Source organism: Lepidochelys olivacea (assembly GCF_965140295.1).
Source record: "Lepidochelys olivacea isolate rLepOli2 genome assembly, chromosome: 1".
Taxonomy (NCBI): domain Eukaryota; kingdom Metazoa; phylum Chordata; order Testudines; family Cheloniidae; genus Lepidochelys; species Lepidochelys olivacea.
In genome coordinates, this window is record NC_140411.1 from 98,268,552 (window position 1) to 98,281,305 (window position 12,754).

A 12,754-nucleotide genomic window follows, 5' to 3' on the forward strand; every position below is an offset into this window, starting at 1 on the left:
CAACATTCAACTTCTGTGAGCTAAATTTCCAAAAGTTTGTGGAGTATGTAATTAATACCAACCAGAGGAGTAAACATTATTATTATTGGCCTGGACCATATTGACTCCAATATGCGTATGGTGGTGGATCCCTCAAGCATAGCTCTCCCTCTTTCATCCCACCTTCACAGAAAGGGGGTTCACCTGTCTCTGTGGTATCATCCCTCTCTTGTGCCCCAGATGGAGGGGTAACCAGGCCATATTTCAGTGAGTAGCCCTGCGACCTCACAAGGGCACAATGTTCACTAGCATTCTTAGATGTTAAAACTGAGAAATATTGCCCTGAAAATTTTGTGAACAGTAAGGTATGTGTTTTTAAAAGGTTTCCTAGCCTACGCACAGACAGCAGGATCAAAGGGCTGATTTATTTAAAGTAGAATCGCCTTTATTGAAATCAATGTATTAATGGCTCCAGTTCCATCTAGATTACATTAGAAAGTCTCATTTTGTAAAGGGATGGGGGTGCTCCAAGTTAAAAAAAAGGTAAAGGGGGAGCATGATTCAAAAAAAGGTTAAGAACCATGGTATAACCTGTTCTTAAAAACCTCCAATAACAGGAAGTCTAGTTAGGTCCTTTGGAATCCTATTCCATTCGTAACTATCCTTACAGTTAGAAAGTTTCTCCTAATATCTAATCTATCTCTCTCTCGTTGCAGATTTAGGGCTTGTCTACACAAACAACTAGACTGCAGCAAGATGGGATGTGAATTTACCATGCACTGGCCTGCTGTGGTCTACCTGTCCACGTGCACCCTGCAGATGTACATTAACAGTTAGTCAGAGTGCTTTGATTGAGCCCTCTTTGAAATGGAACTAGCTCAAAGCACATTATCAAACAGTTAATGTGCATCAGAAGAACACACATGGACAGTTAGACTGTGGCAGGCTCGCAAGGGGTAGATTCACACCCCACCTTCCCTCAATCTAATTGTTCATGTAGACAAGCTGTAAACTGATTACTTCTTGTCCTATCTTTAGTGGACATGAAGAACAATTGATCACTGTCCTCTTTACAACAGCCTTTAGATTTTCTTCCCATGGGACCTTACTTACCAGTTCTTTGTCAAAGTCTGCTTTTTTGAAATCCATTGTTCTGCTGCTCTCACTCATTCCTTTCCTTAAAATCATATATCATTTCATGTTCACTTTAATCCAAATTGCCTTCTACCTTCAGATGCACAATGAATTCCTCCACATTAGTCAGAACCAAGTCTAAAATGTGGAACTTCCCTCCAAAATTACACTATTCTGAAGTGCAGATTTGGCAATAGTCAAGTTTTGCACAACTGACGTGTTTAAGGTCCAATATTTCACAAACTCGCCAAGCTAGGAGCAGGAGCTTTGTCACATGCTCAAAGTATTTCTGCACATTTTCAGAAACTAAGTAACAAAGGCTTTTACAAATGCAGGTTAGAATTCTCTACAACTTACTAAAGAACAAAATATGTGGTATACAGCAAGGAGATGCTGAATGCACATAAACGTCTATGATGCCATTTCTCCTTTCACACTTATTTTGCTACATATATTCCCATTTCATGAGATGCTTCAGCATGCACTGTACTAGTGGTGTAGCTGAACTACAAGGAAGAGAACTAGCATAATGTTACCAGCAAGCTCTCCACAAATCACAACTTTAGAGAATTTTGTAGAGTTGTACTTGGGTTTGGGTTGGCCAGATACATGCTATGTTTTTTTATTTAGCATTAATATATTGAAACTGATATCTGAACTGATAAAATCAAAAGGAAGAGCAGGTTAGAGTGGGTGAGATAATGTGTTCATTTAAAGTTTTCATTAAAAAGTACTTCACTTCTCCTGTCCCATCCATTGCTCTTTGCTCTGCCGTTCACACAATTGCTACCAGGACTCAAAAGTGCTATCTTTGAAACCACAGCCTGATATTCTACAAATACAAAAGATCGTGCTCAGAGTTCAGGTCTACCTAGCATGATTGAGAACCAGGAGACTTTAAAGCATATACCAAAATTTGTTACTCATTCCAGCTAGCTGCTGAACATCAATAAAATTTAGACCTTTCCCAATTCTACAGCTGTTATGGAAGTATCAGAAGAAAACTTCTACTTTCAAAGAGGTATTCCTGAAAACTGTGGATGGAAAAAAATGGTTACTAACCTTTTTGTAACTGTAGTTCTTCGAGATGTGTTGCACATGTCCATTCCAATGTAGCTGTGTGCATGCCCCAAACACAGTCACCAGAAATTTTTCCCCCAGTGTACCCGTTGGGTCGGCTCTGGTGCCCTCTGGTGCAGCACACTCTTAGCGCCAGTATAAAGGGCCTGGCCAAGCCTGCGCCCCCTCAGTTCCTTTTTTCCAGCCAACTCTGGTGTAGAGAGGTAGGAGGATGGGTCTTGGAATGGACATGTACAACGCATCTTGAAGAACAACAGTTACAGAAAGGTTAGTAAACATTTTTTTTTCTTTGAGTGATTGCACATGTCTATTCCACGGTAGGTGACTCCCAAGCAGTTGTATAGGAGGTGGGGTTGGAGTTCATGGACATGGTGACTGTAAAACAGCTTGACTGAAACTGGCATAATCCTAGCCTGTTGCGCAATGGCATAATGAGTAGAAAACAAATGCACAGACGACCATGTAGCCATTCTGCAAATGTCCTGAATAGGCACCTGAGCCCAGAATGCTGATGATGATGCTTGCACTCTTGGGGAGCAGGCAGTCAGGATAACTGGTGGTGGATCACTGACCTGATCGTATCACGTGAGAAAGCATGATGTGATCCATGACGAAAGTCTCAGAGCAGAGACTTTTACCCTTTCAGCGATCACTGTGAAGAGTTGGATGGATCTACAGACTGGTATGGTTCTGTAGGACATGGGAGAAGAGCGTGTTCTACCTCCCTGCCTGTTGAGGTAGAACGCAGCTGCAGTGTTGTCTATAAACACCTTCCCGAAATGTGAGGCAAGACTGCTTGACAGGCCAGGCGAACTGCCCAGAGATCTCTGACACTGATGTGTAGTGAGAGTTTTTATGGAGACCATAAGCTTTGAGTCCCGAGTGGTCCTAGGTGTGCTCCCCAGCCTAGTGCTGATGGGTCCAAGACAAGGGAAATCAGCAGATGGGACTATGAGAAGGGCATGCCCACACAAATCACCCACGGATCCAGCCACCAGTTGAGGGAGCTGAGGAACAGAGAAGGTATAGTAAGGACCAAATCCAGATAATGGCGGTTAGGGGCATACACTGAAGCCAGCCATCGCTGGAGGGGCCTGATGTGTAGTCATGCATTCTGCACCACATACATTCATGAGGGCATGTGACCCAACAGCCTCAGACAAGAACAGGCTGTTATAACGGGATGATCCCTGAGGAGTACTATCAGGGATGTGATTATCTGAAACCAACCTTCTGGGAGGAAGGCTCTGGCCTGGGTGGAATCAAGCACCACTCCAATAAACGCTATCCTCTGTATCGGGCTAAGGGTAGACTTCTGTGCATTTATTAGCATGCCTAAGGCCTAGAAAGTCAACTAAATGAGGTGGAATCCACGATGGCCTTACTGAGAGGTAGGGCTACTCATGACAGGCCCACCGTGGTCAGGATGTCGATCAAACTATAGAAGGACTCTTTGACTTCCTCCACCTGTATGCCCAAATTTTGGACCACCCTTTGCAACAAGTCCTGGTGGGCCTTCTAGTTGTTATGGGGAGGTGACGCACCTGCTCCCGACATGGTAACGTTGGGAGAGGAGGAAGAGGAGCCTTACACTGGCTGAGGGCACTCCTAGTCACCTTCTGCGCTGATCGGATCTCAAGGCACCTGCTCCTGGTACACAGCACTGGCTTTGGTACCGGAGTCTGAACTGGTTGCTCCTCAAAGGTGTGGGGGTGCCCTTCCTTCAGAGGTCAGCGAATAGGAACACCTTGACTGGGGTTCCTGCATCGGTGGAAATGCCCACAAGTTCCAAAAAGGCCACTGCATGGTCACAGGCCAGTGACCAGGAGGCCAAGTACTCGATGGTATTCCCTGGCCCAGGTGCACAGCCAGGTAGGGACACCTTGAGGAATGCCAGGGCCAACTCCTTGGTTGGAAGGAGTACAACCCCCTTCTGACTCTGACGACAAGGAGTCTCTGCCTGGCGACCACGGCTCAGCGGTTCCCACCGATGCCACCAAAGTCTGCGTCATTGGAATGGACATATGTAATCACAGAAAGAGTTGTTCTCCAAGTCTTCCTCCCCCATAATATATCTTGGTTTTACTCTAGAGTTTGGAAAAGAAGACTGAAAAGAACTTTTACTTCTTTTCTGAGTTTCTAAATATCTCATTCTCCATGCCATTTAGCAGCAATGGGAGATCACGTGTCATTGAACCAATGTCATCTAGCCTCTTTATGGTGTTTATTGGTAGGAAAACATTATTATTTGTACTGTGATAACAGCTAGTAGCCCCAGTCATGGACCTCACTGTGCTAGGTACTGTATGAACTCAGAATTAATGGATCTGGAAATATCAGGCTGGAAGATTAAGCCCTAAAAGGTACTTATGCCCTTTCCTTTTTAATTTGCACGCTATATAATGAAAATTTAAGACATTAAAATTGTAAGTGACAGTGGACGGACACACATTTAACAGCTGTTATAGCCCTCCCACAAGAAGCAGAAAAGGAAACAGTGTACATGGGAATGCAGTGCATCAGAATATATGAGCTTTATACGTGATCATGGATGCACACCAATCACAGAAGGCAAAATTCTCCCCAGGACACAAGGCTAGCACAAAGCCTATACACCACTAAAGTCTTATTTAAGCCCTACAAAACAGGTAGTGCTGGCTCACAGAAGTGTATTTTGGCTACTGGAAGAAACAACAAAATAAGTCTGATGCAATGAGAAGGCGAAAAAATACATATTTTGCACCCAATTTTCAATTGGTCTGAAAATGCAGCTGCAAATCAGAGAACTGCCTACACCAATAGGTATTCAGATGTATAATTATCTAACCTACACGTTACTTTTCTGCATGGCTATGAAAGTGTGTGCCAGATTGAATTTGCATCCACTAAAGAAAATCTTGATCAAGAAAACAATCTTGTTTAGGGCCTCATCCAAAGCCCACTGAAGTCAACGGGAATCTTTCTTTAGACTTGCAACAGGCCTTGGATGAGACCTGTCAACAGAGATAGGAGCATACCAGGTACATTGGCCTACTCGACTGTTCTTGAGTTATCTGGGTTTGCAGAGCAAACCTCTGAAAGCAGAAATGGGAGAAAAGAAAAAAAAACACAGTAATTTATGAGAAAGGGAACATGATTCTCACAAAGAACAGTTCTATTTTCCTTGGGGATGAGGGAAGGGCTAGATTCCCCTTTCTTCTATGGTAAATGTGTTTTCTATTTCCTTTCTCCTCATACTGCTCTCAAGTGTCTAGTCAACAGGACATGACTCCTTATTTCATCTGCCTGAGATGGCTTAAACTATAAAGAATGAGGGAAGAGGAAAATCATTCAAGAATTTAAAAGAGAAGGGAGATGTTTTTCCTAGCCACTTAGAACAAACAGGTTTCAGAGTAACAGCCTTGTTAGTCTGTATTCACAAAAAGAAAAGGAGTACTTGTGGCACCTTAGAGACTAACCAATTTATTTGAGCATGAGCTTTCGTGAGCTACAGCTCACTTCATCGGATGCATACCGTGGAAACTGCAGAAGACATTATACACACAGAGACCATGAAACAATACCTCCTCCCACCCCACTCTCCTGCTGGTAATAGCTTATCTAAAGTGATCATCAAGTTGGGCCATTTCCAGCACAAATCCAGGTTTTCTCAACACCCCACCCCATCCCACCCCCCCACCCCCCCCCACACACAAACTCACTCTCCTGCTGGCAATAGCTCATCCAAACTGACCACTCTCCTTACAATGTGCATGATAATCAAGGTGGGCCATTTCCAGCATAAATCCAAGTTTAACCAGAACGTCGGGGGGGAGGGTAGAAAAAAACAAGGGGAAATAGGCTACCTTCCCCCCCCCGCCCCGACGTTCTGGTTAAACTTGGATTTATGCTGGAAATGGCCCCCCTTGATTATCATGCACATTGTAGGGAGAGTGGTCGCTTTGGATAAGCTATTGCCAGCAGGAGAGTGAGTTTGTGTGTGGGGTTTTTGGAGGGGGGTGAGAAAACCTGGATTTGTGCTGGAAATGGCCCACCTTGATTTTCATACACATTTTAAAGAGAGTGGTCACTTTGGATGGGCTATTACCAGCAGGAGAGTGAGTTTGTGTGTGTGGTTTTTGGAGGGGGGTGGGAGGGTGAGAAAACCTGGATTTGTGCTGGAAATGGCCCACCTTGATTATCATACACATTTTAAAGAGAGTGGTCACTTTGGATGGGCTATTACCAGCAGGAGAGTGAGTTTGGGGGGGGTGGGGTGGAGGGTGAGAAAACCTGGATTTGTGCTGGAAATGGCCCAACTTGTTGATCACTTTAGATAAGCTATTACCAGCAGGAGAGTGGGGTGGGAGGAGGTATTGTTTCATGGTCTCTGTGTATATAATGTCTTCTGCAGTTTCCACAGTATGCATCCGATGAAGTGAGCTGTAGCTCACGAAAGCTCATGCTCAAATAAATTGGTTAGTCTCTAAGGTGCCACAAGTACTCCTTTTCTTTTTTAGAACAAACAGTTGCAGTTTAACAACATAAAGCTCTAATGATGTAAAAAATGAATGACAATTCTTTGTTTCTTTCTTCAGGTATAGAGTGTAACATTATAAACTAATGTTTGGTTGGTACTAGGGACTAAAACTAGCTTACCAAATGTAATATTGCATTATGAAATTTGCCATTTTGCTCCAAGAAAAATGGCATGTTTTTCCTTAAAAAACATATAGTCCTATTTATTATGGCCTCAAAAACAGATTATAGATTCAAGTGAGGAACGAAACAGCACGAACAGATTAACTGCTTTCATACAAATATCTTAAAGAATAAGTTCAGGAAGAAAATACTGATAATATAAGGTACAGAAGGAGAATTGTCTCTAAAAACAATATTTTTCTAAATTTCCCTGTTTGGAATCAGTGTATCTAAATTAAAATTCAAAGAAAAACAAAATAGTAACATACTTTTCAAATAAGTGTCTGCTAACTTCTGCATCTACTGCACTCAGTGGATCATCCAAGAGGTAGATGTCTGCATCCTGATACACCGCTCTACAACATTTAAAGAAATGTTAGTCAAGTCAGTGCCAAATACATTCTTACAGTCAACTTGCTTATATTAGTCACTAGTGTCTATGATAGGTACCAACAGATATTACGAGAAATAACAATTTTTACCTAGCAAGATTTACACGGGCTTTCTGTCCACCACTCAATGTAGCTCCACGATCTCCTATCATGGTTAGGTCACCATCTTCTAACAATCCCATGTCCTGTGAATATAGAGAACATACAGTGGTAAAAATTCTTTACAAAAGGAATATCTCCCACATCTGAATCAAAATTACTTTCCCAAAGTATTTAGTAGTTACTAAGCCCTGGTCTACTCTGGGGGGGGGGGGGGGTTGATCTAAATTACACAACAGCAGGAGAGATTAAAGAAGTTCTATCTACAGTGTGTAAAACAACCTTGCAAAAAAGATTTTCCATTACAGTAAAAGTCTAGTTTTCACCTGTATTACTGCTGATAGGAATATCATAACATGCTGCAGGATATGCAGCAAAATAATACCTTTTAGCTATCAAGCAAAATGTCTATTTCTTGACAAATAGATTTAACCCTCTTCTGTATCACACGTGACAAATGCCTTCTATACATACATACACACACACCCCTTTCAAAAACATTTTTTCCACAAGGCTACAAGGGCTCAGCAGGTTCTCCAGTCTATAGTGTTAAGGAGCTATGAATATCACTTTGCAATATGCACACTGTACATCTTAAAGGGAGTATAGCATTCTGTAAAGGTTATTTGCAAAACAAAAGTGGCAAGTGGCATCAGTTATGAATGTTTGTTTCTACCTTGTTAGCTCATTTAGGCAGTTAGCTCCTCTAAGCATCTATTATAAAAGCAATTAACATGGCTAAAACTCATTATCATACAAAATATTTGGAACTAGCTTTTTCCTGTCAAATTTGTCCTAGCTTCTCAGAAAATCAATCTCCCTCTAGTGAATTTATTATGAATTACAAGAATTTGCTCTTATACCTAAATCTCACAAAACAACTATGTACGGTGTTAAATTATAGGATTCATCTATCTCACAAGTAAATTGGTAACTAATTCTATAAATTACATATCACAACAGATACTAGCTATCATAGCAATAACATTAAAGTGAAAAACAAAGTTGGCTGTTGCTAAAACAGAATCAACATTCAAAAGAAAATCACTTACTTTTTTAAGAGCACAAACTTTTAGAACTTTTTCATACTTTTCTTTCTCATATTCTCTGCCAAATAGTATATTATTTCTCACGGTGCCAGGAAATACCCATGGTTGCTGAGAAACATAGGCTATTCTTCCTCTAACATCCATCAAACCTTTGTCTTTAGGCAGTTCGCCGAGTACAGCACTTAAGAGAGATGACTGCAAGAGAGTTTATTGTTTGGTTGGTAGTTTAAAACAAAAGTTGTTAAACTCAGTTTTTGAACACTATAAAGAACATGCAGAAAAGAAATGATACATGCCCCCACTTCAGATTCAGAAACTAATTTTTCATTTTAATGTGTAAAAAAAAACTTTGGATAAAATTTGCTAACGCACTTAAGTGACTTCAGAACTTCAGTCCCATTGAGAGTCAATGAGATGTAAGCTCCAAAGTTACCTAATTCTCAATGGGACTGAAATTTGAAGTCACTTAGGTACTTTTGAAAATTTCATCCTTTAACTTAGTTGGTTATATCATTTTTAAAATACTTTGCCATTTTTATTGTATTAAAAGCTTCATTTTGTAAATTGTAACATAATGGGACAAAAAAGAATTCTAAAACCAACACACTATGAAGTAAGACATTTCATCCATTTACCCAAACAGGAACACATGTACTGGTATCCGTCACATTTATACTGAAAGTGAAGCATTGGGGGAGGGGGGGTGTCTTAATTTTGAACCTCAAACCATATTCTTCACAGTAAGTGGCATTACCCTAACTACTCTGTACTCCAGTATGCGCACCTAAATGTATTATACAACACAACATAAGAAATTCATAAAACTTGAATGCATATATCCAACGGAACTGTAGCAAAAACAATGTAAAACAGGCCAACACATTATGACTTACTTTCCCAGCTCCTACAGGGCCAATCACAGCCAATAATTCTCCTGGTCTGACAGTAAAAGAAAGTTGCTGAAGGGTTGGGATTTCCAAATTCTATGAATTTATAAAGGGAAAAATAAGTTAATTTTTCTCAGTACTGAAAAATATATCAAAAATGTCTTTTAAAAAGTAGAATAGTATACATAAACTAGCAGATAAATCCACACACTTAATAAACATGAAACTGTTAAATATTTATTTCTAGTCTAAATCTTCTTCAGTTCATACAGAGCATTTGTTCACATGCTTTGCATCTCTCCTTCCAACCTTTAATTGTAACATTTCAGTTTCTAGCAAAATGGAGATTCATTCCTTTTCTAAATTGTAAACTCCTTACGGCCACGATCCATCGTTTTAACGATAATAATTAATCCCCACAAGGTGGCAGCAACAGGGTATTTTTATAAATTGATTTCTCAATCCAGCATAAACAGTCTAGGATCTCTGCTGGTGTTTAGTTCAATAGAGCGATGCCAGTTTACACCAGCTAGGGACCTGGAACATATATGTTTATTTATTTAGAAAGTGATTCCATAAAATACGTTATAGCAGCTATAATGACCCATTTGTCAGTGTTTACCAGAACTGGACACAGTATTGCAGAAGCAGTCACACCAGTGCAAATACAGAGGTAAAATAAACTCTCTACTCCAAACCCAGTTTCCCCTGTTTATGATCGAAGCATTGCATTAGCTCTTTTGGCCACAGTGTGGCACAGGGAGCTCATGTTCAGCTGACAGTTTCCTATGACTTCCAAATCTTCTGCAGAGTCACTGCTTCCCAGGATAGAATCCCCCAGTTTATAAGTATGGCCTACATTCTTTGTTCCTAGATGTACAGCTTTATATTTAGGCATATTAAAACACACATCGTTTGCTTGACCACAGCTTACCAAGAGATTCAGATCGCTCTGTATCAGTGACCTGTCCTCCCCATTATTTACCAGTAACTCCCCCAAATTTTGAGTCATCTGCAAACTTTATCAGTGATGATTTTATGTTTTCTTCCAGATCATTAATAAAAATATTAAATAGCATAGGCCAAGAACAGATCCCTGTGGGATGCCACCAGAAACATACCCATTCAATGATGATTCCCTTTTTACAAATATATTTTGAGACAATATATCAGTTAGCCAGCCTATTAATCCATTTAATGTGTGCCATGTTCATTCTATATTGTTCTAGGCTTTTTAATCAAAATGTCACGTGGTACAAAGTCAAATGCCTTTCAGCAGTCAAAGCATATTACATTAATACTGCTACCTTTATCAAACTTGATATTTTGATGAAATTACAAGTGTTTTATAACTTATCTTTCTCCATGATCTTTTCAGCAAAACTCCCCTAATAAACTATTTTGTAACATTACTAAAAACTTAAGACAACTTCATTCCAAATGAGTACTCTCACCTCCTTATTCTAATTAAAAATTAAAATAAAAACTGCAACTTGAGATTAATTTTAGCCAGCATATTAAGACTAATTCTAGTCATCATACTGGTTGGGCTTGAATGCTGTGCAACTTGCCTGAGGGTACAGTGCTTAAGAATGTATAACAATTGTACAAAGGGATATTTTGATCTTCCCTAGATTATTTCACACAAATATGCACACAATACTTACAATATTTGTAACATGTTATTAGTGTCATTAAATAATCAACATGATTTCAACAGATGGTTTGTTGAAATACTCTACTTACTGAAACATTTATTTGAAAAAGTGTTTCCACTAACAAAAACAATATGTATTACTTGTAAGTGCCAACAGTGTGCTTGGCGCTGTACAGGACACAAATTAAAAAGACACACATGAAAGCTATTTCCTATCATTAGATGGTTAATTTAACTGGCTAAAAAAAAAAAGAATAAAATCTTTCCTTGTGTGTACATTGTCCAAAACTGGTGATTCATCATTGTATGATATGGGAAAAGTTACAGCAAAAATGCAGAAGTTAATTTTAGTTCTAATAAAAAGGAAAGTTCAAGCCATACATTCTTTTTAATAAACATTGTTCATCAGGAAAAATGTAAAATCATTATTATTAATAGTTTAAAGGCTATAAAGATAGCCAGTCACATACACAAAAAGAGCTAAATGTGTATACATCCATGGAAGAGTCTTGCTCAGCAGTCATCAGATCAGGGTGAAACAGCCCATGACTATGTAAAACCCTAGAGGTCCCTTTTTTTTTCCCCCCCACAGAAATTATGTGAGAAATCAGAACTCCGTGACAAAACTTACAGACGTATACACAACTCACAGTAAACCAAATAGAGGAGTTTTCTTAATATATTTTGAATTTGGCCCGAGTATGTGACACAGATAGCACTGATCAGAACCATGCAGAGTTCAGGCAAATGTTAGTATGTAAGATTCGCCCCTTACAGTTCTGGCAATGCACCTCAATCTTGACCCCCCATCAGAATCCTGGCCCTCTCTCAAGACAAACTAGGAGAAGACATATGGGAATGGTATTTCTTTACACTGGATCGAATCCAAAGCCCACAGAATTAAGTGGCAGGCTCTGTATGTAAGGGGGTGATAATTCTTCTTTTGACATCAGCAGGGTTTGGATCAGGCCCATTATAAGAAATGTGAAGACTTTTAATCAAAAAACAACCAAAAAAAGCGGAAAATGTCTGTGGGAGCGCAGAAGGAGATGGCAGAGACAGCATCATGATATGTTGTAATCTGTCATCAAATCACAAATGGCCAGTATATTGACAAAAAGATACAAGACAAAATGCTAAATCACACTGTGAAACCATGTTCAAGCAAAACATTTTCTGACACAGATTTGAAAGTTCCATCTATTTCTTTAAAGCCCATAGTAACAAAAGCTTGTATGTCCTCTCACATCAAAAATACTGTTATTAAACTGATTTTACTGAATAAAGACATCAACGAGGGACTAACGTTGAACTGCACAACTGAAATAAATTATTATATATAAAAACAAAGTAACTTCTTTGGGGGAGGAGGGGGTTTGAAGTCAGACTGGGAGAGCCATGTGGCATATCTTATGGATAACATTACATTTATATACATTATAATTCTTGGACCTTCAAGATTCCTTACAACTACAGATAGAAGTCACTGTGCACTGCCAGATGCATTCCATAAGAGAAACTATGAAGGTTTCAAAATGCACAATAGACTGCTGTTTGACACAGCATTGCTAGTTTTAAAATGAAAAAGGTACCTTACCATCTTTTTTCAAAAAAAACCCAAATAGTCCATGTAATAGATTTATCACCTATGTAATACCTTTTTTAAACACCACTTTGAGTTTATGAAGCGTTTTTAGCCCTTTTTACATAAAGAGTAATCTGTAAATGAACTCTGCGGCTGCCATTGTAATTAAAAGAACAAAATGCTCCAGGTTCGCCATGGTGAGCTCCTGCTCT

At 39.6% G+C, this 12,754-nt stretch overlaps 1 protein-coding gene across 3 annotated transcripts in view; it reads right to left on the bottom strand.

Annotated features, from left to right (window-relative positions):
* The window catches only part of ABCC4 (ATP binding cassette subfamily C member 4 (PEL blood group)), a 238,221-nt gene that overhangs the window by 137,312 nt on the left and 88,155 nt on the right, over positions 1-12,754 (bottom strand). For all 3 annotated transcript variants that reach the window (XM_084642483.1, XM_084642482.1, XM_084642481.1), the window contains 4 exons: positions 9,307-9,396; positions 8,417-8,608; positions 7,356-7,450; positions 7,143-7,229 (listed from right to left, as the gene is read on the bottom strand). In XM_084642483.1, coding sequence (XP_084498609.1) covers positions 7,143-7,229; positions 7,356-7,450; positions 8,417-8,608; positions 9,307-9,396 — 464 coding nt within the window. The remainder of the gene's footprint in view (positions 1-7,142; positions 7,230-7,355; positions 7,451-8,416; positions 8,609-9,306; positions 9,397-12,754) is intronic.